This window comes from Mus caroli, unplaced genomic scaffold (assembly GCF_978045245.1).
Source record: "Mus caroli unplaced genomic scaffold, Mus_caroli_1 scaffold_6, whole genome shotgun sequence".
NCBI classification, from domain to species: Eukaryota; Metazoa; Chordata; class Mammalia; order Rodentia; family Muridae; genus Mus; species Mus caroli.
The window spans coordinates 143,334,356-143,361,859 of NW_028227261.1; the positions used below are offsets into that span (position 1 = coordinate 143,334,356).

The 27,504-nt window shown below is 41.9% G+C and overlaps 1 protein-coding gene across 2 annotated transcripts in view; it reads right to left on the reverse strand.

Annotated features, from left to right (window-relative positions):
• Nucleotides 1-26,942, reverse strand: part of Virma (vir like m6A methyltransferase associated) — a 64,869-nt gene extending 37,927 nt beyond the window's left edge. For both annotated transcript variants that reach the window (XM_085839498.1, XM_021159733.3), the window contains exons 1-7: nucleotides 26,799-26,942; nucleotides 16,962-17,077; nucleotides 13,047-13,133; nucleotides 10,579-10,627; nucleotides 6,339-6,507; nucleotides 4,885-5,007; nucleotides 3,854-4,126 (exon numbers count right to left, since the gene is read on the reverse strand). In XM_085839498.1, the coding sequence (XP_085695624.1) occupies nucleotides 3,854-4,126; nucleotides 4,885-5,007; nucleotides 6,339-6,507; nucleotides 10,579-10,627; nucleotides 13,047-13,133; nucleotides 16,962-17,077; nucleotides 26,799-26,861 (880 nt within the window). In that variant the 5' untranslated portion in view covers nucleotides 26,862-26,942. The remainder of the gene's footprint in view (nucleotides 1-3,853; nucleotides 4,127-4,884; nucleotides 5,008-6,338; nucleotides 6,508-10,578; nucleotides 10,628-13,046; nucleotides 13,134-16,961; nucleotides 17,078-26,798) is intronic.
• Between the last annotated feature and the right edge of the window lie 562 nt (nucleotides 26,943-27,504).

Below are 27,504 nucleotides of genomic sequence, written 5' to 3' on the forward strand. Positions count from 1 at the left end.
TAAGAATGAACACCGGAGTCTGGGTATCCAGAACCCATGCACTTGAGGGTAATGGGAGCAGAGACAGATGGATCTTAGAGGTAGATAGCCGGACAGCTTAGCCAAAACAGTGAGCTCCAGGTTCACTCAGAGACCATGTTTTAAAATATAAGGTAAGAAAGTGATATAGGGGCACTGTAGAGATGGCTCAGTGGTTAAGAGCACTGGCTGTTCTTCCAGAGGTCAAGTTCAACTCCCAGCAACCACATGGTGGCTCACAACCATCTATAATGGGATCCCATGCCTTCCTCTAGTGTGTCTGAAGTCAGCTACAGTGTACTCATATACATAAGATAATAAATAATTCTAAAAAAAAAAAAAAGTGATATAGGAAGACAGCTAAATGAGTTAACTTCTGACTCAATGACACACAGACAAACCGACCGACAGGAGGGGTGGGGGGTCAACTGGTTAAAGTGCTTCCATCCACATCTCAGAATCTGAGCTCAGAGTGAACTCCAGAGCTCACATGAAGTGGACCTCAGTGCTCCTTCATCAACATAGGATATGAACATAACAACATCCCTAAAGTGTGCCAGCTGGTTGGACTGCAGTATACAGCTTTAAACAAGAGCCCCTTTCTCAAGATAAAAGACAAGGACTGACACCTGAGCTTGACACGCACACATGTGCCTATTCTTTTTTTTTTTTTTTTTTTTTTGGTTTTTCCAGACAGGGTTTCTCTGTGTAGCCCTGGCTGTCCTAGAACTCACTCTGTAGACCAGGCTGGCCTCTAACAAAGAGATCTGCCTGCCTCTGCCTCCTGAATGCTGGGATTAAAGGGGTGCGCCACCACACCCGGCACATGTGCCTATTCTTAAACACACAACATATATACACATACATGCAAACACAAAAAGGAAAGAGAATACTGTAATTACAAGATGAAGTAGTTTCACAAAAACAAACAAACAAACCTGTATGGGGCTGAACTGATGCTCAAGGATCATTTCTAGACAAAATAGCTCAGTTTCCAGCACCCATATCAGGGGCTCACAGCCAGCTGTACTGTGCCAGCTGGATCCCCCTCATGCCCAGGGATCCAATGCCCTCTTCTGGCCTCTTTGAGAAGCTACACTCACATGAACTTATCCATACACAGAATTAAAAATAAACTATTGAGCTGAGCATGGTGTCAAACCCCTTTAACTCCAATACTTAGGATGCAGAGGCAAGTTTATCTCCTTTACTGGAGACCAGCCTGATAGCCTGGTCTACAGAGTGTGTTCTAAGACAGCCAAGGCTACACACAGAAACCCTGTCTTAAAAAAAAAAAAAGGCTGGGCATGTTGGCGCATGCCTTTAATCCCAGCACTTGGGAGGCAGAGGCAGGCGGATTTCTGAGTTCAAGGCCAGCCTGGTCTACAAAGTGAATTCCAGGACAGCCAGGGCTATACAGAGAAACCCTGTCTCGAAAAAAAAAAAAAAAAAAAAAAAAAAAAAAAAAAAAAAGCCTCTTTTGTTAATCACAATATAAGAACAGCTTTTTTTCCCTCTGTATCAAAACAGAACTAAAACCAAAGACATTGATAAGTCTTATTTCCTAACGATATGATTGCCTATTTATAAAAAAGTAAAAATGTATAACGATACCCCAAAGAGAAAGGACAGCAACCCACCCACAAAACCTTTGACCCAAAATGTGTCTTGCCTACAAGATGTGCAGAGATATAAAGACTGAGCAGAGAATGAGGGAATGGCCAACCAATGACTGCCCTAAATTGAGATCCATCTCACGGGCAAGAACCAATCACTGACACTATTAATGATATGTTATATTGCAGATAGGAACCTAGCATAACTGTCCTCTGAAAGGCTCCATCCAGGAGCCAATAGAAAGAGATCCAGAGACTTGTACCTAAACATTAGATGGAGCTCAGGAAAAGGGAGTTGGGAGAAGGGACTTGAGGACAGGGACTCCACAGGAAGACCAACAGAATCAACTAGCCCTTGGGGGCTCCCAGAGACTGAATTACCAACCTTAGAGCAAGCCCGGGCTGGACCTAGGTCCCTGCCTGCACACATGTGGCAGAGGAGCGGCTTCATGCAGGTCTCCTAACAACTAAAGCAGGGGCTGCCACGGAGCCTGTAGCCTGCCTGCCTGTGGATCTCGAACCCCTAAATGGACCACCTTGTCTAACCTCAGAGGGAGGGGATGCACCTAGTTCTGCAGCAACTTGATGTGCAGGGGGCGGGGGTGATAGTGAGGAGTGACATCCAGAGGGGAGCTTCCCGCTTCTCTCTTGAGAACAAGAATATTCTCACCTGGAATAGGGGGAAGACTTGCATGAGGGCTGCTGGGTGGAGAAGGAAGGTGTACTGGCTAGTTTTGTGTCAACTTGACACAGCTGGAATTATCACAGAGAAAGGAGCTTCAGTTGAGGAAATGCCCCCATGAGATCCAACTGTAAGGCATTTTCTCAATTAGTGATCAAGGGGGAAAGGCCCCTTGTGGGTGGGACCATCTCTGGGCTGGTAGTCTTGGGTTCTATAAGAGAGCAGGCTGAGCAAGCCAGTAAAGAACATCCCTCCATGGTCTCTGCATCAGCTCCTGCTCCCTGACCTGCTTGAGTTCCAGTCCTGACTTCCTTTGGTGATGAACAGCAGTGTGGAAGTGTAATCCGAATAAACCCTTTCCTCCCCAACTTGCTTCTTGGTCATGATGTTTGTGCAAGAATAGAAACCCCGACTAAGACAGAAGGTGATAATGGGTTGTGAAGTAAATTAATTAATTTTAAATTTTTAAAAAGGCAGCCCCCCAAAATGTTCCTAGAAAATCGCTCCAGCCCTCTCTTGCTCACCCTTAGTAACACACTCATGAAAAGCTGACTCTCTAACAGCCCAGACACACTGTAAGTCAAGTCAACCTGTTCAGTCTTGCCTTCTCTGCCAAGTTGCCAAGTTGTTACTAGATGAAATGTAACTAACTATCAGCAAGTCATATACACAAAAATCTAAGCATGATTACTTGAAAATCTGGGAATGGAGGAAGCTAAAAAACATAGCACTTAGAATTTAATTATGTGTTTATCTTATAAACATACTCAGGGTGAAGGCTGTGTTAGAATTACAGGGGCATCTTGTGAGCTCACAAATGTTTGTAATGATCTAGCTCATAAATACCCTTGTAATTCCAAAACCACCCTCACTTATTTTTTTAAAGCTAAGGTAAACTGCCACTTTGTATAAATGTTTAGCATTGCATGTCATTTCTTGCAAATTAAGAATTTTTTAAAAGATATTTGAGTTAACTGGTCAATTAATTTTTTTCTTGGTCAATTAACAAAAATTGATCGTTTTTTTATTTTAAAGGAAAACTTAAACCTAATCAAAAAAAAAAAAAATCACACCACTCAGTCATACTTAAACTGAGCTACCCAGACAATTTTCTGAAAATACCACAGCATTTTGTTAGTCTTTCTGTGTCATTTATCTTTATAAAGTTGGCCAAACTTATGATACATCAATGCCTACTCTAAAAGTAGCCTATTTTTAGATCCTGCTTCCCTGACAAATGCTGATGGTACCAAGAAATAACTCCTGCATATGCCAAATAAAACCTCTCCTAAGGGAAATGACCGAGTCAGGCACTTGGGGTTAATAAGTTAAAAAGAGGAGGTAACACTATCTCATAAAGAAGTTAGGTGATGGAGAATAAAGACAGAAGACAGAGACCTCATCATGTATTGAGGCCAAACTACACGACCCTAGAGCTCCAGCCCACTTACTGCTATACTATGACCTTCTGCATGTTCAAAGCAGCATGCACTTAGTATCTACTTAAATTCAGAAAGCCCTAGCTAAAGTTACACACCTTCACCTTCTTCATCCTCTTCACCTTCTTCCTCTTCATCTTCTTCCTCATCATCAGGGATACTATCTACTGTATGGCAGTCATCCTCATCTTCATCCTCTTCTTCCTCTACATCCACATCATCTTCATCATCTTCTCCCTCTTCTTGCTGTTCCTCTTCTACCTCTCCTTCATCGGAATACTGACCTTCCTGCGGGACAGAATTCCTATCAGGAGAAATGGGCTCAAAGTAATCTTCTCTATGGGGAACATCCTCTTCTTTGTCACCAGACACTGAAAAAAAAAAAAAAAAAAAGAGAGATTTAGAACAAATTGTTGAATGGCTTAAATATCATAAGGCAGAAGGGCTAGAGCTCCAGCGACATAATCCATGCTGGATGATTTAGCTCACAAAGGCTCTTCTTAAAAATGCTAGGCTATTAACTTGAGACTGTTATGGTAGCATAGTAAATCGGAGGCCAGCCTAGACTACATGAAACTCTGACTCAAAATAAAAATAAGTCCCACTCCTAATATTCATTATGTAACTTCATGGACTGACAACTAATCAATTAAACTACTTTATAGTGTTTTATACTCTGTAGTAGACGTAAAACTCTTCTCAGTTTTTAAATTATTAAGCTGACTTTTTTAACTGCTATATAATATTACATCAATAGTCTATTTTCAAAGCACTGTTGTATCACTTCAAACTAAGTAACACTATTTAGTAAGTGGTTCTGCCGACTGGAAAACCACAAAGAACCCCTGCCAGGCTGAGAAAGCCGGGGAAGAGGAGGCAGCCAGCAAGCTTCGGTCACCTGAGGCTTTTCTCTAATTAAGAAGCACCACTGGAGCTGGGCGTGGGATGTTCCCTTTAATCCCAGCTCAGGAGGCTGAGGCAAGTGGATCTTTGAGTTTAAAGCCAATTTGGTCTGCAAAGTTCCAGGACATCTAGGGCCACACAAAGAAACCCTGTCTCCAAAAACTATGTAAGAGAAGCACCAGGGATCACCAGTGTGGGGGAGGAGCCCCTAGCACAGATTTTACACCTGGCAAAGACATGGGGTCGTCCTCATCGTCATCAGGTGGAGGAGGTCCAGGAGGAGTTCTTGGTCCCCGTGGCTGGGGTCTTGGAGGACTTCCATTAAACTGATCTTCTTTCTCACCATCAGCTATAGATGGGAAACAACATGTTCAAATTATTAAAGTATACTGAAATGAACTCATGAAAAAATGTTTTTTATCATCTGAACTTCTCTTCAGACCAAATGATAATACAAGCTTTTCCTGCCTAGAGACTTAAGTAAAAAATTGCTGACTAATCTAGAAATCTACAATTTTTAACTGCCCACACATGAAAATATGATAGAGTCTAAGACAATACCCTGGAAACATAAAGACTTAATTCAGACAGGAAAGTAAAGTCAAAAGTTCTAGTTCATTTTAACTGCCAAAAATTAGAAATTACTCAAATGTCTTTCAATGGATAAAAAGTTAAACTGTGGTATGGACTTGGATAGAAAGTGACAATGCACAGGCTCTTGGGTTTGAACCCCAGCATCTCAAAAAAAGCCAGCAAGCACAACAAACACACGAGTATACATATCACACACACACTCATACTCAGACATAAAAATACACACCACACACACTCATATTCATACACATAGAAATACACACCACACACATACAAATAACAAATACAGCATACATAACACACATATACAAATACACCACACACACACACAGAGCTCTGATAAGGTTAAAGGAACACATGTAAGACATACTCTTTTTTCACAAAGAACTCAGTCTGTTTTTTTTTTTTTTTAATGTTTTTTTCAGTACAGAAAAATAAAGAGTTTTTAAAAAGAGTAACGTAGAAGAGTAACTGGGCTTAGCACATAAGATGAAAAAAGAGAAAAAATATAATAAAAAATAGGCATTATGAAGCTTGCCTACAATCATAGAACATAAGGCAGAGGATAGTAAATTAGAGGACAGAGTGGACCACTGATTGAGGCCATACACATACACCTACTAGCATTAAATTACTTTAAATGGGGCCAATAACAAAGAGAGGAAAGGACAGATGGAAGAAACAAGGAAAGGAAGGCAGGCAGGCAGGCAGGCAGACAGAAAGCCAGCCCGAGAGCTTTGGGACTGTTTAAAATGCCCTCCAGAACCAGGTGTGGTGACACACTTTAGTCTCAGCCCTCAAGTGGGCAGATCTCTGCAAGTTCTAAACCAGTTAGCGTTACTAAGACCTTGCCTGAAAAAGCGGGCAAGCAAGCTAACTACCTCTTCAGGAAAATTGAGGAATTAAAAAGAAAAAAAAAAAAAAAAAAAAAAAAAAAAAACCTCTTACTGACAAGGAGACTGGCAAATATGTCAAATCTGATACAAAGCTAGAGGAAAAAGTAGAAAAGCTCTTTGAATCAGCTCTTCTTGCTATCCATAACAGAACATAGTAGTTTCACTGGGAAAAGCAAATTCAACTTCTCACCATGCTTTAGATTCCTTTTCAAAGTCGGCTGTGGCTGGGGAGGTGGTGGAGGTGGAGGTGGAGGTGGTGGAGAGTCTCTGTCATGGCTTATCACTCTATCTACCGATCCATATATTGCCAGGGTCAGACAGTTGTACCAGCCTCTTAGTACCAGACCATCAGTATTTACCTGATTTTCAGGGATAGTAAAAGATCTCAAATTAATGTTTTAACATGCCAAAAGCCACGTGATATTAAACTCGTTTATAGTTTTCAAGCACTGCTGAAGGAACTGGAGGTTTGGCTCCATAGTTTAGAGTATTTGTAGCTTTTCTAAAAGACGTGAGTTGAGTTCCCACCACCCACGTTAGGGGTCTCACAACTACTAGTAACTCTAGATTCCGAGACTTCTGAGGCCTCCTCTGGTCTCCACAGGCACTGCATTGAAGCTTTAGGTGCACATATGCATGCACTGGTAAACACATATACACATAGCTATTTTTTAATTTAAATAAAAATAGAGTCTGAAGAGATGGCTCATCAGTTAAGAACACTAGCACTGGCTGATCTTAGAGAGGACCCAGATTCTATTCTCAGCACACATATCATCTCATAACCGTCTATAACTCCAGTTCCAGGGAATGCGATGCCCTCTTCTGGCCTTCAATGACACCGCATTTGCCTAGAATACAGACACACATGACGACAAAACATCCAGATGCAAAAATTGTTGTTGTTGTTGTTGTTTTTCAAGACAGTGTACCCCTAGCTGTCCTGGAACCAGCTCTGTAGACAAGGCTGTCCTTGAACTCACAGAGATCCACCTGCCTCTGCCGCACCACCACTGCCTGGCTAAAAATAAATATTTTAATTAAAATAAGCTGACAATGCAAAAGGCCAATATTGGTAAAATTGGCACAGATTTTATATGGTCCTCCAGTCCCTGGACCTAAACCCATGCTAAGACTAAGTCTTCCCACGTCTACAGTTGATGTCAACTTTGTTCAAAGTACATGGACAAGCTCTCAAGCCAAAGAAGAAAACTAAGAATGAACTAGATAAGAGTCGTGAAAGGAAACAGCCCAAAGTTTGCCCTGTCTCCAGAATGATAAAGCTCCATAAACTGTTTAGCACTTCTCACATCGAAATCAGGAATATATATATGCTCACAAAGAGCTAGCCATAAAATAAGTAACTCTCACAAGCAAACTTTCAGCTACAAGTGATATTCAGGTTACTATCTAGCCCACTGACACCCGCCTCGCCCCTTGCAGTACTCAATAAACTTGTCTTTCTTTTCTTTTTGTTGTTGTTATTTTTGGATTTGGTTTGGTTTGGTCTGGTTTTCAAGACAGTATTTCTCTGTGTGCCCCTGGCTGTTCTGGAAGTCACTCTGTAGAACACACTGGTCTCAAACTCAGAGATTTACTTACCTACATCTCTGCCTCCCAAGTGCTGGGATTTTTTTTTTTTTTTTACTTGTTTGGTTTGGTTTTTAAAAATAGAGTTTCTCTATGTTTCAGCCCTGTCTGTCCTAGAACTCAACTTGTAGACCAGGTTGACCTCAAACTTACTGGGATTAAAGATAAATGACACCGCTACCTGGTAAACTTGTCTTTCTTCCCAAAAGATCAAAGATTACCAACACCATTAGTCCTCATTATCTCCTTATAAACTAAATAGATACAACAGCTTATGTTTTTATAACTTAATCATTACTCCACACATTGCTGTGAAGGGTCACAACAGGCACCATCCCTTAACAAAAAGTGAGAGTCTGAGCAACAGCTTGCACTCAAGCTAGGCATGGTAGTATGTGCCTGCGATCCCAGTGCTCAGACAGAGGCTGAGTGCAGGCAACAGGCAGGAATTATGAAAGAGGATGGGACGCTCATTGTTTTTTACTTCTAATTTTCTCATGGATATTTTTGGGGTTAGTGGTGGATTAACACACAAAACATATTTGATATCGAAAGTATAAAATTTAGACATGAGTTGGTGTCTTTAATACCAGCACTCAGGAGGTAGGGACAAGTGGATCTCTATGATCATGGTCAGCCTGGTCCACTTTGGGAGTTCCAGGACAGCTAGGGCTACAGAAAGAAGCCATTTAAATCAATCAATCAATCAATCAATAGGAAGGAAGTATAAAATGTAATGTGAATCCCCACAGCTTCTGTTCTGAGTGCCTATGCTAACTATATAGTTTACTGAGATATATAGACTTTGGGTTTGTTTAACTTTGGTGTGTGGTATTTTTATTCATTTTCATTTTTTTTTTAATAAAAGTTGTTTTTTTGTTTTTTTTAATTAAAAGAAATCTTCCCTAGAAACCAAAGCCCTTGACTTCTTGGGCTAAGATGAAGTAGTACGGGTCACTGAAGCCCCTTCTGGAAGCACTATGGGATGAAAGCAATCAGTAATCTCTGTAATGGACTCTGCAGGGAAACTGGAGAAAAGCTCAAAGTTCAGGATTAATTTTGAAGTCTGAGCAGACATTGAAGTCTGAGCAGACATCCCACTGCAAAGCCGGGTATGTTGTACATTGAGACTAGAGAAGGTTCAGGAAATGAAAGGCCAGCCTTGGCTACTTAGTAATCCTGGGCTCATCCTGGGCTACTTGAGACTCTGTCTTAAAAAAATAAAAATTGGGCTGAAGAAATGGCTCAGTGTTAGCAGCATTTGCTATTCTTCCGTAAGACCCAAAATTGGATCCCACTGTCCACAGACTGATGCGTGACCAGCTCCAGGGAGTCCAGTACTCTCTTCAGACCTACATGGCTATCTACACTTTCATGGATGGCATACATGCACACAGATAAACACACACAACAAAGACACACACAGACACACATATAATAATAATAATAACAATTTTTAATTTTAAAGAGATTTTATTTTACTTTAGTGTATGTACTTATGCACGCACACATGAGTACCGTGGTCTTGCAGATCAGAGGCAATGGATGGATCCCTGTGCAGCCGGAGTTATGGTGGGCTGTGAGCACCCTGACATGGGTGCTGGGAACCAAACTCAGGTCCTCTACAAGACCAGTATACACTCTTAACCACTCACTCATCTTTCCAACCCCCCAAATAAAAGTAAATCCTTAAAAAAAAAACCAAAATGTGTGTGTGTATGTGTGTGTGTGTACACACATATACACAAGCAAAAGGAACCCTATTGGAAGGAACATAAATTTACATAAATGCATAAACAGGATGCAAAGGGTTAAATACATATAACCCAGAGTTAATTCTCAAGCTAAGTGGACCCACATTACTTCTGTATTTCAGATCTTCCATTATATGACTGTAACTAAAATGGCATTTGGTACATAAAGAAATAAAGCAATTGCTGATGTGGAAGAATATGAAAGTGTGTCTTTAGAAAATTTTAATAAAGACTGGAGAGACAGCTCAGCAGTTAGAAACACTAACTGCTTTTCCAGAGGTTCATGAGTTCAATTCCCAGCAACCACATGGTACCTGACAACCATCTGTAATAGGATCCGATGCCCTCTTCTGGTGTGTCTGAAGACAGCTACGTGATCTCACATAACTAAAAAATAATAATAAAATTAATAAAGGGTCTAGAGAGATGGTTTAGAAGAGCAAGTACTATTCTTGTAGAGGACCTGAGTTCAATTCCCAGTACCCACATGAGACAGCTCTTAACTGCCTGTGAGTTTAGCTCCAGGAAGATCTGAGGACACACATATACACATACCCACAAGCAGGTACTTAACTTACAACAACAACAACAACAAAACTTTAACAGGTCATAGAAATATCTAGTAATAAGTTACTGGCCTGAATGCTATAAACTAATCTACTCAAATAAAAGAGAAGCCCTAAATGTCTTTATGTATGTGCACTATATGTGTGCTTTATGTCAGCGGAGGTCAGAGGAGGGCATCAGATCTTTGGAACCAGAGTTACAGATGATTGTGAGCCACCATGTGGGTGCTGAGAACCAAACACAGGTCTTCTGTGAGAGCAAGTGCTCTTAACCACTGAGACATCTCGACAGCTCCAGTACTTTACTGTTTTAAAACCATACTTTATTTCATACTCACCATAAAACAGTTCAAGAGAATAATGGGATTTTAAAGTGCCTTATAATTGCAAGACACATCTGTATGAGAGATAACATCCTAGAACACTGGGCCCAGCTCTGTGTCACTAGCTTACTTAGATCAACAGCTGTACAGAAGCAAGAACAGCACAAACGAGGGGAAACGGTCACGTTGATAATTACCTTCGAGTTTGGTCTAAAGATGATAGACGTATTCTCATCATATTCCAGGCTGTGAAAAGGGGTAAGAATAAACACAAAGGTTCAAATAATAAGTATTACAAATTATGAAGTTCTGGCTGGTGAGACAGCTGACTGCATAAAGCACTTACTACCTAAGTCTGCTGACCTGAGTTCAATCTCTGAAACCTACATAAAGGCAGAAGGGAAAACCAACTCCACAAAGTTGTGCTCTGACCCATACACCCTCACCATGAACTGTACATGTGAAAGTAATAAATAAAGCCTCACTTCCCAAGGCGGCACTGTGGAAAGTGCTGGGGTCTCAGAGTGCTGCAGGGTACTTGCAGGGGCCTAGTGGTGTACCTTAGGCGTTTCCAGACACAGCCTCGGTCTACAGCAGATGTACTACAGTGTCCTGTGTTTATTAAAAAACTGTTTAAAAGTACACAAAATGTACAGTTACTAAAACAGCTAATAATTTATTTCTCTCCCTCTAAGAAAGGAAGGGGCTTCTGTTGTTCCTACATAAGCTCGAACTCTATTAAACCATTCCCTGCATTCTATAAACTGCTACAATGGTATTAGTAATAATCTTACAGCCTTTCCCCCCAAAGTCTGTTTTTACCAGTTCAGTATACTGCATTATTCTAGGTATTTTCATTATACGAAATCTACCATGTCAGGTACTTTATTTAAGAGGTCATCTGCTGCTGTACAGCTTTTTAGTAACTTAAAATTAATAAGGAAAACAGTTTTCACCAGTGTTTAGTTTTATTTCAAGGTGCTCAAGTTGCAATAAAGTGATTAAAAAAACAAAAATAAATACTTTTTCACGTTTTTCTTTTTTTTTTTAATTAGGTACTTTCTTCATTCACATCTCCAGTGCTATCCCAAAAGTCCCCCACACCTTCTCCCCCCCCCCAACTCCCACTTCCCGGCCCTGGCATTCCCCTGTACTGGGGCATATAAAGTCTGCACGACCAATGGGCCTCTCTTTCCACTGATGGCCAACTAGGCCATCCTCTGATACATATGCAACTAGAGACACGAGCTCCGGGGTGCACTGGTTAGTTCATAATGTTGTTCCACCTATAGGGTTGCAGACCCCTTTACCTCCTTGGATACTTTCTCTAGCTCCTCCATTGGGGGCCCTGTGATCCATCCAATAGATGACTGTGAGCATCCACTTCTGTGTTTGCCAGACACTGGCATAGTCTCACAAGAGACAGCTATATCAGGGTTCACGTTTTTCTATTGTAAATACTTGAATATAAATTTTTACAAGCCACAAAAGACTATGATGTAATTGGTTTGGGATATGCACACATATTAGTTGAGATTTTAAAAGCACCTCCAAAACAATCTAATGAACAGTCAGAGAGAGAACCACAGACAGCATTATACTATACCAACTGTATACTATGTGTAATGAAATGTACACTTTGGGGCTGAGGATGTCATTATGTGATAGAGTACTTGCCTGGCATCCAAAAGTCCTAAATTCAATCCCTAGCACTCTCCCTCAAAAAGTACACTGGGACCAAAACTTAAGAAAGTACTCACACCAGGTGTGGTTGTGCACGCCTTTAATCCCAGCACTTGGGAGGCAGAGGCAGAGGCAGGTGAATTTCTGAGTTTGAGGCCAGTCTGGTCTACTGAGTGAGTTCCAGGACAGCCAGGGCTACTACACAGAGAAACCCTGTCTCAAAAAACAGAAAAACCAAAAAAAGAAGAGAAGAGAAGAGAAGAGAAGAGAAGAGAAGAGAAGAGAAGAGAAGAGAAGAGAACTCACTCCACAGTTGGTGCACACTGCTCAGTGTGGAGCATGTGCTTAATTGTCTACAGACTGGGGTTTTAAAAATGTTAAATTTTCAATGTAATTTCCTAGGAAATTAAGAGGATCAGAAAAGAATGATTAACATCTAATTCCTGGCAGGAGTGTATTTTTTGCATCTTTAATTTTTCTCATATTATAGTGAGTTCTTATTAAACTCATTCAATGGTTATTTTGCCTAATATTTTTTTTTTGGTTTTTCGAGACAGGGTTTCTCTGTGTAGCCGTGGCTGTCCTGGAACTCACTCTGTAGATCAGGCTGGCCTCAAACTCAGAAATTCACCTGCCTCTGCCTCCCAAGTGCTGGGATTAAAGGCGTGAGCCACCACACCCGGCCTAATATAATTTTTAAGAATCAAAAAGCTGCCTTTTCCAGATCAGGTTAGTAATAAATCATATAATAATGTCTTATTTATGATACATGCACATACACGTAAAAAGCAAAAAGATGGCTATTATTTCACACTTAAGCTTTCTATTTTGTTATTAAGACTCTCATGAGTTTAGCATTTTCATAATTCCCACAGAGAAAATTGTGTCTACCACCCGACACTTCCTACTATCTATACAACAGGGGTCTGTTTGCTTCCTGACTCGGTAAGGTTCCTGATAAAGTGACTTTGTATGTACATACCTTCCCAACCTATCAAAAACTGGAGCACTTGGTTTGCTTACATTATTGAAGAATAAGTCGAGTTGAAATGTGTGAGGAGATGTTTCCCTGTAAAACAAACAAGAACACAACATCAGCTGTTTTAACAATTAGTCCTACAGTAAGACAACTGCTTGCAGCAGTAAGCACTACTGCAAAGATTTAAATGTAAAACATCAAGTGACGTGAATATTTTAACAGAATCCTATCTAATTCTCAAATCATTTAAGGATTATTTAAAGTGAACTTTTAATCAAAAGAAGGCACACTATAAAACTAACAGGGATCACAAAATGGCTCACATGATAAAGGTTCCCACCACCAAGCCCAATAACCTCAATTTAATCCCCAGGACCCATACAGAAGCAGAAGAGCCATCTCCTGAATGCTTCTCTACAATGTCCACACACACTGACACAAACATCTCAAAAAACATAAAATAAAATAAAATAAATACACTACTAACAAAATCCAAAGCCAGAGAAGCTAGTGTGTGCCTGTGTCCCCAGCACTTAGAAAGGTGAGAAGACGAGCTGGGAAGTCTGCTACAAGTTCAAGACCAGCCTAGGTTATAAAGTGAAAACCAAGTCAGAACAGAAAGAACAAAAGAGGGGCTGGAGACATGACTTAAAAGCAAATACTGCTCCTGCAGAGGACCCAAGTTTGGTTCCCAGAAACCACCCTGGGCATCTCACAACTGCAGGTAACTCAAGCTCCAGGAGATCCAACTCCCTCTTCTGGCTTCCATGGGTACCTTTACCCATATGCGGGTGTGCACACAAGCACACATGCACACACACATACACACACACACACACACACACACACACACACACACACAGTGGTAGGGTGTGTGTGTGTGGGGGGAGACTAAAAATAAAAATTAGGAGCAGAGGTGGTGCACGCCTTTAATCCCAACACCCTGGAGACAGAAGCAGGCAGATCTCTGGTCTACAGAGATAGCTCCAGTATAGTCAGGACTGCTACACAGAGAAACCCAGTCTGAAAATCAAGCAGTCAATCAATCAATCAGCCAATCAAAATAAATCTTTTTAAAAATACATCAGGCTGGGTTGTATCAATCCCAGCACCCAGGAGGCCCAGCCAGACAGCCTGGTCTACATCCAGGGCTAGTTCTAGGAGAGCCAAGACACAAACACCCTGTCTTGAAAACCAAACCAAAAACATTTTTAAAAGTTGGACCCTTTCAGGACAGAAATACAGGAATTCTGGCTTTACCTATGTATTTCTAAGTCTTATTGTGAGGGAAAAAATTATAAAGTACTTTTGAGTTTAAGATTCCAGGCTTCCACCAGGGGGTGGTGCTGTACACCAGACTTGGATCTCTGAGTTTGAGGACAGCCTGGTCCACAGAACAAGTTCCAGGAGACACAGGGCTACACAGAGAAACTCTGTCTCAAAACAGCAAAACAAAAACAAAAACGAATAGACATCAAGCCTCGCGGCATCAAGATGGTTCATCAGGCAAGACAGCTGCCAAGGCAGATGCTTGACCTCAACTCCTGGGGACCCACATGGTGGCAGAAGAGAACTGATTCATTCCTACAAGGTGTCCTGACCTCCACCCATGACTCCATGACACATGAAGGGCCACACATACACACATAAACTTAAATATGTAATAAAAATCGGTAAAAAGATTCCCTGCAGGTTTCTTCTTATGTTTGTTTTACTCCATTAATCCTTAATTTGATTGTTCTACATGTTAAGCATGTGTAAACATTTTTTATCTCATTACAGCATAAGGAGCCATTCACCCCCAGCTAAAGACAGGGAGTTATTCTCTGCAAGGGGCAGAGATATGCTTTTCCTGCTGTGGTGGCCAAGCTTCAAGATGTCTCCAGTGACCCATGCTTCCTGTTTCTCAGAACCTGTACAGTCCCCTCCTACACTGTTCTAGACTCTGTAACTAAGAGAATAGAGTAAAACTCTCAGTGTGTCACTTCCAATAATAAGTTACAGGACACACTACCTGAGGCTTCTTCCTGGGAATGCTCACTTGTGCACCGCTCACCCTGGAAGAGGCTGTTACAACTTGAGCAGGATGGACCTCAACAGAGAACATCTGCTACTAAAGAACGGTAACTTCTCACAAGCAGCTATGTAGTGAGCTCCAGGCAAACTCTCCACCCCATTCCCACCAGAGATAAGAATTGCAACCTGTATCTTGACTACAAAAATAAAGGAAATAAAGCAGCTTAGTACAAGCTAGAGGTTAATGCAGCTGCCTTCTTCAGTCTGTTTTCCAGTTCATTGTTGTTCTTAGGACAGTCTCTTAGGAACCTGGAGTTTGTCGATTCCTCTAGACTGACTAGCCACAGCCTCGGGAATCCCATCTCTGCTTTCTCAGTGCTGGGATTATAGGTTCTGCTATCACCATTCTTTTAACAGGGGTGCTAAGATTGAACTTAGGTCCTCATACTTGTGCAGACAGAAATGAACTAATTGAGCCATACTAGTCTGTAGACTGCTGTCTGTAAACAGGTAAGGGCAGGTGAAAGATAAGACGAGAGCCTGTGATTGATTGGGCAGTGGAAAAAGAAGGTGGGCTGAGAGTTTTAGACATGGGACAGAGGGGGAGGGGGAGGGGGAGGGGGAGGGAGAGGGGGAGGAAAAGAAGGAGATAGAGGTGAAGAGACAAGATGGAACCTATAGGAGAGGAAGACGAACCGGATCCATGTGGCTTGAAAGAGTCACAGGTAGCTATGGATGTCATAAAAGAGCAATAGAGTAATGTAGGACACATCTGTCCAACCAAGTTGGGCAGTATGTATAAATATCAATTGAGTTTTGAGTTTTTTGAGTGGGCATTTGGGAGATTAAGAATTTACGATTATAAATCAGACTGATAACTTACACGCCTCTGGAATTTTTTTATACGGGGCTCAGGGTTTAAAGCAAGTCACAGCAGACTAGTGGCAGGGGACGGATGACTGAGAATCTCAAGTTCACTGGCAAGCTAACCGTGGGAAGTTGGGCAGACCACCACATGGGGAAAGCCATGGGGGCTGCAGCCAGACAGTAGCCAGCGATTGCATGGATTGTTTTTTAATAATTACACGCTCCACTAGTCCCTTTGGGGTGGAGGGTGTTATGGGATCCCACATATCCTGTAGCCCCATCTGGCCTTCAACTTGCTAAGTAGCCGAAGAGTACTTTGAAGGCCTCATTCTCCCAAGTGCCAGGAATGCATGCATGTCGTCTCCCTGCACAGTTTAAATTTTAGTTTAGTTTTTGTGGTTGCTGTTTTCCAGCCATCATTTTACACTGCCCTGGCTGGTCTTAAGCTTCCAATCCTCCAGGTTCTGCCTCCACAGAGCTGAATTATAGGCATGCCACACTTACTTCATGCCATGCTTGGGGATCAAATGCAGGGTTCTGTGCATGCTAAGCAAGCACTCTACCAACTAAACTAATTTCACCTCTCCTAAATTCCTTAAATGTGGAAAAAAAATGTATGAGAGCTACTGAGAACAATAATTAATCTAGTTGTTTTGTTTTACATTGTAACTTCTGAATGATAGCTCTGAAGACTTTCACACCTACTTCTATAAAACCAAAAATCTTCACAGTTAGGAAAGGACTTCCTCCCTGAATCTGTCCCATAATAGTTACCAGGAAGCAGCAGGTCGAACTATTTTATATAATAGAAATGGAGTTCCAAATAGTATCAATAGAATGAAATATCAATATGCAAAACCAGTGCCTATGATATAAGCTAAAAGGTCTTTTAAAAATTCATTTATCATATATATTCACATTTCCACAGTCAAACTTCAGCTTCTAGCTCCAACACACAGGGGCTGCGGGGAGAGGAGAGGAGAGGCAGGGAGGAGCATATTTAAGTTAAAAACAAACCACAAAGAGTTGACTCACCCATATGCTCTGTTGTCAGGTAAGCCACTGTGGGCTCGCACTCCCGGGGGTATCACTCGGACTTCGTTGATATAAACCACACATGGAAAACGAACCACATCTATATGAGAACTTTGCTATAAAAAGGATGAAACATACTGTAAGTAAAACATTTCTTTCAGTTCAAAACACGCTTTCTTTTTTCAGCTTAAAATGAAGCCAACCATCTTAAAATCCAGGGATGAGATGTAACAGTGTTGTAAAAGCACATGCCTCACAAGTGTTGGGGTGGGGGGGTGCGCGTGAGTGTGCAGTACAAGCCTTTAATGCTGGCACTTGGGAGACAAAAGTAAGTAGATCTCTGTGAGTTCAAGGCCAGCCTGGTCTACAGAGTGAGTTACAGGACATCCAGGACTACACACAGGGAACCCCTGTCTCAAAAAAACAAAACAAAAAACTAAAAGAAAACAACAACAACAACAAAGCACATGCCTCACACGTTCAAGACCCTGGGTGGAACCCTCATCACTAAAGCCAGTCTAGATCACTAAACATATCGTTAACTGTTGTATTAACTACGATGCTGTATAAATGACTTTTTTAAAAACTAGGGGATGATGGAACTGGAGAGAAGTCAGCAGTCGAGAATGCCCGGGGCTTTTCCAAAAGGACCAGAGTTCAGCTCCTAGCATCTATTCCAGAAAACCCAATACATCCTCTTCTAAACTCCAAAGGCATCGCATCTATGTGGCCTACAGAGAGATACACACATACATATAAATAATAAGTATTTTTAAATAGCTGATGATTTATCATGATAATAATGTCCCTAATTAAGTCTCTCAGTTGATATTACATAAAACTTCCTGCAGTACATTTACCTCTTCACTCATGTTTTGCTTAGACCAAACTTTTTCTATTCATGGCTCTAGACACTCAAGAAACTTTAATGGATGCTTCAAATATACGGATACATAAAACAGACATCTACTGATAAATGACTAGAAATGAAGTACGCAAGTCTGGCCACGCCTTTCAATGGAAGGTTCAGACTGTGACATGCCTTCCTCCTTTCTTCCAATATTCTACTGCTCTTCTTTCTTTCTTTTCTTTTTTTTTTTTTTTTTTTTGAGGCAGGAATGATATATTGTTTTATTTTTTTGTTTGTTTGTTACTTGTATTTATTTGTGAGAGTGACAGATAACTTAAAATCATTAGAAATTAATTTATGATCAAATGTTGCAACATTTTTTCAGTCAACTAATTAACATTTAGTGGGTAATGCTTTTAACTAAGCATATGTTACCAATGATGCTTATTACCTGACAAACATAATCTGCTTTTTTTTTTCAATTTTTTTAATTAGGTATTTTCCTCATTTACATTTCCAATGCTATCCCAAAAGTCCCCCATACCCTCCCCACCAGCCCCCTACCCACCTATTCCCACTTTTTGGCCCTGGTGTTCCCCTGTACTGGGGCATATAAAGTTTGCATGTCCAATGGGCCTCTCTTTCCAGTGATGGCCGACTAAGCCATCTTTTGATACATATGCAGCTAGAGACACGAGCTCTGGGGTACTGGTTAGTTCATAATGTTGTTCCACCTATATCTGCTGCTTTTCTAAAACATAAATGTCATGATGAGCTACCATGAACAGTATAGGCAATGCTCTAAGGATGGCAGAGGAACAATATAGACAGAACCTGTGCCCAACACTAAAACTGCTATATTATTCCTAAGAGATTTTCAATTCTTTTCGAGATTATTTAAAGATAAAATTCCATCCCATGTAAGGCCACAAAAACAAACAAACAAATAAAAAAGCAACCCTTTTTGTTGTTGTTTAGTTTTGGGGGGTGTTGTTGTTGTTGTTGGGTTTTTTTTAAGATTTTTTTTTAAGATTTATTATTATTTTATGTCTGTGAGTACACTGTAGCTGTCTTCAGACACCAGAAGAGGGCATTGGATTCCATTACAGATGGCTGTGAGCCACCATGTGGTTGCTGGGAACTGAACTCAGGACCTCTGGAAGAGCAGTCAGTGCTCTGAACTGCTGAGCCAGCTCTCCAGCCCCCATTTAGTTATTTTGCACACTTAAGTTACTGCAAAGATGTAAAAAAAAAAAAAAAAGAATACAACTTTAAGTCAGGGTAACTCTGAACTTTTGACCTTCCTGCCTCCACCTCCTAAGTGCTAAAATATAGACATGTGTCACCAGGTCGTTTTATGTGGTAAGAGAGATAGAACCCAGGGTTTAACGCATGCTAGGCAAGCATTTTACCAAATGCCCTAAAATGTACTACTTATAAACAGGAAATCTTCAGTATTAGCTGTTACCACTTCTATTAACCATATGTTACATATTTCCATAAATTCAAGGGTAGCCTAGTCTGTATAATGTGTTCAAGACCAACCAGGGCTCTGTAGTGAGATCTGGTCTGAGAAAGAGGGGTTTGGGGGACCCGTGAATGAGGGAAAAGAGCTTTCTAGGTAAAGGGGAAGGGAATGCATCAGAGGAATAGACAACCTCAGGTTTAAAAAAACTTGGTGCATGGCCGGGCGTGGTGGTGCACGCCTTTAATCCCAGCACTCGGGAGGCAGAGGCAGGCGGATTTCTGAGTTCGAGGCCAGCCTGGTCTACAAAGTGAGTGCCAGGACAGCCAGGGCTACACAGAGAAACCCTGTCTCGAAAAACCAAAAAAAAAAAAAAAAAAAAAAAACTTGGTGCATAGTTCACAAGGACTAGCGGGCAGATGGAGGTGGGGGAGAGAAAGCAGGGCTGGGGCTAATCAGAGCACAACCAAGGGGATTATAAAGACCTTTCACCCACAGCCAGAGGACAAGTCCTAGTCTGTATCTCCACCTAGGATCCTTTAAAGACCCTAGGGACATCTCCATTTAAAGGTCTTTAGATACTTCAAAGCTGGTAAGAGCAACCCTGAACTCTGTCCTTCATCCACAATGCTATCTATCTCTAACCACAATAGCATGCAAGCCACATGTGGCTCCTCTCCCTCTCACCTCACCTTCCATTTACTAAATGCTGAACCGTCCTCGGGCTGCGTGTGGCATTACCTGCGTTTCTGCTGTCCCTTCAGCTCCACCCCATGCCCTGTTGAAAAGGTAATGTAGTCTGTCTAGAGTAGAGCCATGTATCATGCTGCTGCTTCCTTCAGCCAGCCAATGCCTGGGCCTTACAAACCACAGTGCTGTACAATGTACAACTTACAGTGTACAGTGATGTCCCTGACACACCGAGCTGCTTTTCAGCTTCATGGCCTCTGTAGTGCTGTTCTCTTATCACTGTCCTCACACCCCTCTGCCCCAACTCTACTTGGACGACAACTCTCTCTCTCAAAAGCTAAGTCCAGGTAAGTCCTCCTTGATGAGCCCAAGGTCCCTTATCAAACTCATCTGTCAGTCTCTCTCTTTTCCCATCCCAATAAGCGTATGTTACAAGACTTGACTGTAAATTCAGTACCTGGCATATTCATGTAATGAAAAACCTTTCAATACGTGCCTAAAGATAACTTGTTTTGAAGTTGAGAAAGATGAAACTCTGGGCTGAGAAGGTAGAGCAATTGAAAGAAATACTTTTCTAATCTGCATGAAGGTCCTAGGTTCAACCCCACATAAGCCAGCAAGAAAGATCGGGAGTTTAAAACTTACCCGCTGGCCTGACCTACACAAGACTTTGTCTCAGAAAAAAAAAAAAACTAAGACAGGCTGAGACTGAGAACTCTGGGAAGGTTTATGATCATAAACTAATGTGAATATGAATACACTGGTTAGACTTCAAGCCCACATTTGTCCATAGGAAGTCTCTGTCAGAATCCTTCAAGCTGTCTGCTTGCATTTCTCATACTATCTGTAACTGCCTTCTCTCTCCCTCAGCTCACTCATCTCCTGCTGCCAGTTAAGCTGCCCTTTATACATAAATGGTGCAGATTGCTCCCTAACTAAACTCTAAAGCACCGGTTCTCGACCGCTGTGGGTCAACACTCCTTTCCAAAGGGTTACCTAGACAACTGGAAAACACAGAGATTTACATTATGGTTCATAACAGTAGCAAGATTACAGCTATGAAGTAGCAATGAGATAGTGTGCGGCAGTTCGGGGTCCTCACAACTTGAGGAACTGTATTGAAGGTCAGAGGGTTAGCAGCGTGGAGAACAACTCTTACAGCCCTCTAGATCACCCATTCCCCTCACAGTGTATTTGAACCTAGCAAATACGCTCAAACAATACAAAAGAAATAAAAAATGCATAACCTATCCCCTTTGGGTTTCTATAAAAAGTCAGAATCATAAATCCCAAGAGTTTAGTACACAGATAATAAATACAATTATCATTTAAAGCCACAGGATGTCCATCTGACAGGGATGAGAGACTGGCTTTTTACTGAATACCCTCTGCACCTTTTAAATTTGTACCTCATGCATGTGTTATATAGTCAAACCACAAAGGAATTTTTCTTTAAATGACTCTCACCTTTATGCAGGTTTACTGTAACACACTGTTAGATAAAAAAGAAACTACAAACCAGTACTAGGACATTAATATAAAAGGACATACATGCAAACATAACTATATGTACTGGAGATTTGGGAAATATTAATATTAAGAAAGCTGCTATTCAACTAGAAAATACAGAGTACATACTAACTATAATAATTGGTGGGGTCAGATGAAAGAAATTAACTCACATCAAAATACATTAGCTTTCCACTCAGTTTCCAAATAGTCTGTATAAATCTTACTTTAAACAATTTTTCTAAAATATATTATATTCATGCTAGAGTTTTATCTTGCTTTTATTTGTATTTATTTGTCTGTTTGAAATTGTGTGTAATGTAGACCAAGCTGGTCACAACTTGTCTTTACAGCCAAAATTATTTTCAAAACTCCCGACCCTAATGCCTCCACCTCCTGAGTGCTAGGCTCACAGGCACAGGCCACCATGCTCAGCTGACCTTGTAGTTTGATTTGTAATACTGTTTTATTCTTTTATTGGAACATCATTTTCTAGTGATCAATCTTGTTAGTCTGAAATCAGTAAACCAGACTTAAAAACACGTAACTGTTTATGTGACGATGGACTGCTGCAAGATCAAGGAGACAGAAAGAAAAGAGAGTTAATGCAGACCAGAGCTATGAGAGGTTATGCTTTTGCTCTATCTTCAAATTTTTGGGTTTTTTTCTTTTCCTTTTCCTTTGTGTGTGTGTGTGTGTGTGTGTGTGTGTGTGGTGTGTGCACCCAGATGCCATGCACACGGATGTGAAGAACAACTCTGTGGAGGCAGTTCTCTCCTTCCCCCTTTCCAGGCTTCCAGAACTGAACCCGTAGCTTGGCTGCCAACTGCTCTTATCCACTGAGTCATTTGCTCACTCCATCTTCTAAGTTTTCTAGAATGAAATTTACATGTGCAGTGCCAAGGGAGGCCAAAGGAAGGCACTTAATTCCTTGGAGCTAAAGTCACAAGCCGTTGGAGGCTGCCTGCTGTCAGTGCTGAGAACCAAACTTAGGTCCCTCTGCAAGAGCAACACGTGTTCTTAATCACTGAGCCATGTCCGGAGCCCTAAGGACTGACTGACTGACTGATTAGCTGGTTGACTGATTATGTGTAACTACATGTATCTGTGTGTGGTTGACTGATTATGTGTAACTACATGTATCTGTGTGTGGTTGACTGATTATGTGTAACTACATGTATCTGTGTGTGGTTGACTGATTATGTGTAACTACATGTATCTGTGTGTGGTTGACTGACTATGTGTAACTACATGTATCTGTGTGTGGTTGACTGATTATGTGTAACTACATGTATCTGTGTGTGGTTGGTTGATTATGTGTAACTACATGTATCTGTGTGTGGTTGACTGATTATGTGTAACTACATGTATCTGTGTGTGTTGAGGGGAGGAGGTGCAGGTGATTCCCGGCACCCAGGACTGACCCTGGGTCCTGGGCAAGAACAGTACACACTTTTTCCCCTAAGGTTTACTTTAGTTTTAATCATGTCCTTTTGCACACACATGGCCATGGGGTAGGATCCGATGGAGCTGGAATTACAGTTGTGCACCTCCTGATACGGGAACTAGAAACAAAATCAGGTCCTCTGTAAGAGTAACAGGTGTGCTTAACCACTGAACCATCTCTCCAGCCCCATTTTTAAAGGAATTGCAATACAAAGGGTTTTTTTTTTCCTTTAAATATTTATCTTATGTATCTGTATATTGCCTGTGTATATGTTTGTACATCACATTCGTGGCACTGCACACATGCTGGTGCCTGAAGAGGTCAGAAGGGGGGCATTTCAGCCCCCGAAACTGGAGTTACACAGCTGTGTAATCCCGGAACCTCTGCAAAAATAGCAAATTTTTGAGCCTTCTAACCTGCTGAGCCTTCTCTCCAGCCCATTCAAACTACCATTAGTAATTCATCCCGAACTTCTCTCACGCCTTTTAGGGATCCTCTGCGAAAGCTGAATCAAAGCTTAACTTCCCTATAGATTACAAATGTCTTTAGAAGCAACTCAACTTTCTTGTTTCATGTTTACGAACTGCCTCTCCTCCACGACGTGCCTTGCATGCATTTCTTCCTCCTTGGTCTCACTGCAAAACGGATGGCATCACTTTAGAGCCAGGAAAAAAAATGTATGTTGTTGTATTTTCTTCCTGGTTTTGTTTGGTTTGATTTTTCTTTATTTATTCCACAGTGCCTGAATGCAAGTCAGAGGAAATCCTCTAGAGGCAGTTCTCGCCTTTGATCAGGTGGGTCCCAGAAACCACACTGAAGTTCTCAGGATTGGCATCAGGTGCTTTGCTCATGCAGCCATCTCACACACCTTGTTTTTGTCTGTCTCCTATGCGGCCCAGGGAGCCATGAGCTTGTAATTCTTCTCTAGATGTCCGGAATGCTGGCATGGCTCAGAATGTCATTTTACCTTAAGGTAGCCATGTCAATTCAAAGAAACCACCTGACCTTTTACCATTGCTTATCTATAAAATGTAAACAACTTTCAAAACTAATAGATCAGAGAAAATTCCTTCAAATAACCAAAGCACTGTCCCTAGCTCAGGAAATGCTCCAAGCATCAATTCCATCTGCTAACTAGCGTTCACTGCACCTCACTCACCCTTTCTGACTTTGCTACCCATTTTCACTGAATTTTTTATTCTATGACTGACCAATTAATCTAATCTATCTAACTTACTAATCATATAATCCCCCTGCTCAATAACTAAAGAATTCCAACAAAGAGTCTGTACTATTCTTGAACATTTAAGGCGCTCCATGACATGGCCTGTCAGGCATCAATTCATACAACTGCTCTGGGCATAACAGAAGACTGGCAACAGCAGCCCTCCTTTCCCACAATCAAAGAACAGTTCCCATTTTACCAAGATCAACTTAATATGTCACTTGCATTAATGAAATCTCCCTTGATATTCACAAAGGAATAACCTCTCACCAAAATTCTGTACCTTTATGTTCACAAAGAGAGCTAAATAAGTATCAACTAGAGTGTCCTACATCAGACACTGAATAACAATTTTGTTTGGCTGGGAATGGTGGCACCCACCTTTAATCTGGTTCCAGGGAGGCTGAGGCAGGTGGATCTCTGAGTTCTAAACCAGCCCTTGTCCACACTGCAAGTTAGCCCCAGTCCAAAAAAAAAAAAAGAATTTTGTTTGGTTTTAGTGCCTTTTGTTTTGTAAACTAAGTTGGGCTTTTTGGCTTTTTTTGTTTAGTTTTGCTAGACAGGGTTTCTCTGTATAGTCCTGGTTGTCCTAGAACTCACAGAGATCCACCTGCCTCTGCCTCCCAAGTGCTGAGATCAAGGTGTGCTTTGTAATTCAGTTAACTCCATTCATACTCTACACTCCAGTGATTAGGCATTTTGTAGATGAGACCGTAAACTTCACAGGATTCCCAGTGTACCTCTTTACACAACATATTCTAACTCGAACCAAACATTCCTGTACATCTTACAAACCCCTACTCTTCCAAGATAAAGTCAAATGGGATTTTTTTCCTAAACCTTCAACCACTCCCGGAGAGTATTTTTTAACCTGCTCTGTTTTCCTGGGATCCTTAATGTTTGTCTAAGAACAAAGGATAGAAAAGCCTAAAAGAATGACAAATTGCTTGTTAGACTAGTATGCTTCTTCCAAAAAAAATTTTTTTAAGACAGAATCTTACTATGTAGCCCTGACTGTCCTGGAACTTGCTATGAGAATTCACTGGCCTCAAACTCACAAAGATCTGCCTACCTGGGCTTCCCAAGTACTAGGATAAAAAACATTAATGCCATGCCTGGTTCTTTCTTTAAATTTTATTGTTCTCTACTTCCATAAAGATGTTTGTTCTGGTTAACAACTACAGCAGCCATTTTGCGTTTTCTCAAGTCTGGCTGGAATTACATAGCCCAGCAGTCACTCCAAAGACCAACTCTTTTTTTTTTTTTTTTTTTTTTTTTTTTGGTTTTTTCGAGACAGGGTTTCTCTGTGTAGCCCTGGCTGTCCTGGCACTCACTCTGTAGACCAGGCTGGCCTCGAACTCAGAAATCCGCCTGCCTCTGCCTCCCGAGTGCTGGGATTAAAGGCGTGCGCCACCACGCCCGGCTCCAAAGACCAACTCTTAACTTGTACACACCTACATTCATTTATTCAAGAAAATGCAGCCCTACTCATTTCATTATTTCATAAGCGAACATTTTAAAGCTCTTTTCATTCAGATGCTTATGTTTTCCTAGGTATTGTCCTAACCCCAGGACATACAACCGAGAAAGAATAGGAGACACTCTACCCTACTTTCATGTTGTCATATTAAGAGTACAGTAGGGTTGGAGAGATAGCTCAGCGGTTAAGAGCACTGACTGCTCTTCCAGGGGTCCTGAGTTCAATTCCCAGCAACCACATGATGGCTCACAAGGGATCTGATGCCCTCTTCTGGTGTGTCTTAAGACAGCGACAGCGTACCCACATACATAAATCAAATAAATAAATCTTTTAAAAAAATACAGTCTTCATAAAAACAAGACAATCCCCCAAAGAATAGCTCTCGAAATGATTAGGTTTCCGGTGAAACAAACAAATATGAGGCTTGTTCATTTACTCTCTCTTCCTCGCAGCCGAATTTCTCTGTGGACTTCGTTAAAGTTCATTTTTGCGAATCTTCGTTAATTCGCTACATTCAGTACATTCAATTTAAGAATTCCAAGGCCTTTCAGGGACGCTAAAGTAATTCTGTACACAAAACTACGCAACACCCCACCTTCGTCCCCTGAAAACAACAGACTTGTTTTCTAATGACAGTCTTTAGTCCTTCAATACTGCATGATTCGCAAGTATCCTCCACGCAAAGGAGATTCTCGTAGATATGCCATGTCCTAATAGGTGAATTCCTTCCCAAACTATTGAAGTGCTATGACAAATTGAGCTATGAGACCGCCGTTAGAAGAGAGATAGAAGAGGACTTAGGATCCTGGATAGTCCGTATCCTGAGGAACCCGACACTACTGTCAAAAACCAGATGCCCAAGCTCACGCCTGCATCCCACCCGAAGTACACCAGAGACCCAGGACCCTCCGCAGGACTCAACGCTGACAGGACAAACTGCCAGCAGCGCGACTGACTCGACTGAAGCCGCGGGCCCCAAATCAAAGCCGAGAAAGGCAGGGCCGCCGCCCAGGGCCACCGGGCTCGCACCGGGCTGGGGGAGGGGGTGTGGACCAGAGGACCCCGCAGCGCGCGCGCGACTGAGGGAGGACACCGCCCGCACGACCCCCGACTCCGCAGCAGGGGTACCGGAACTGAGGGGCCGTGTCGAGATCGGGTCGCGAGGCCTTACCTCAGCGCTCGGATGTTTAAAAGTATCTAAAAATAGCAGCTCCATAGACGAGTCCACCGCCATGTCTGCCGCGGGCGGGGGACCGGGAGATGACTTCCGGGGCAGCTCTCCAACCTCCCAGGCCGAGGCTCGGGCTAGGGGGAAAACTGCAGCACTTCCGGTAAACAGGACGCTGTCGTCGCAAGCCTCCACCAATCCCATCGCAGCTTGCTGACTTAAGCCGTAAGCCCCGCCTCCTCCAGCGCGGCGGAGGGCGCCTTCTGCGAGCCCAAAGGGGCAGAAAAAAAAAAAAAGAGGGGCGGGGACTACGGTGTTTGCAGTGGTCCAAATCCCGTGGTTCTCCAGAGCAGCGGAGCCACGACGCCTGCGAGGGGCGATGAGCTCTAGAAGATAGGAGGAAAGTGTGCCAAATCTAGACACCACACGGCACCGTATGCCTCCCACGAGGCATACTCTCCAAACAAAACCATGCAATGAGGGAATCTGAAAAGACACTGTTTTCAAAGAGAAGAAAAGAGCACACACTTGCTCTCCAGCTTTCTGGAGGTGCAAACTAAACTGGAGAAAAAGGATTCAAGGCCAGCCTTGGCTGTATTAGGAGTTGAAGCCCAGCTTGAGCTACATGAGACCCTGTCTCAAAAAATGAGGGAAAGAGAGAAAGAGGGAGGGAGAGAACTTCTCTCAGCAAACGAAAGGAATATTTTCT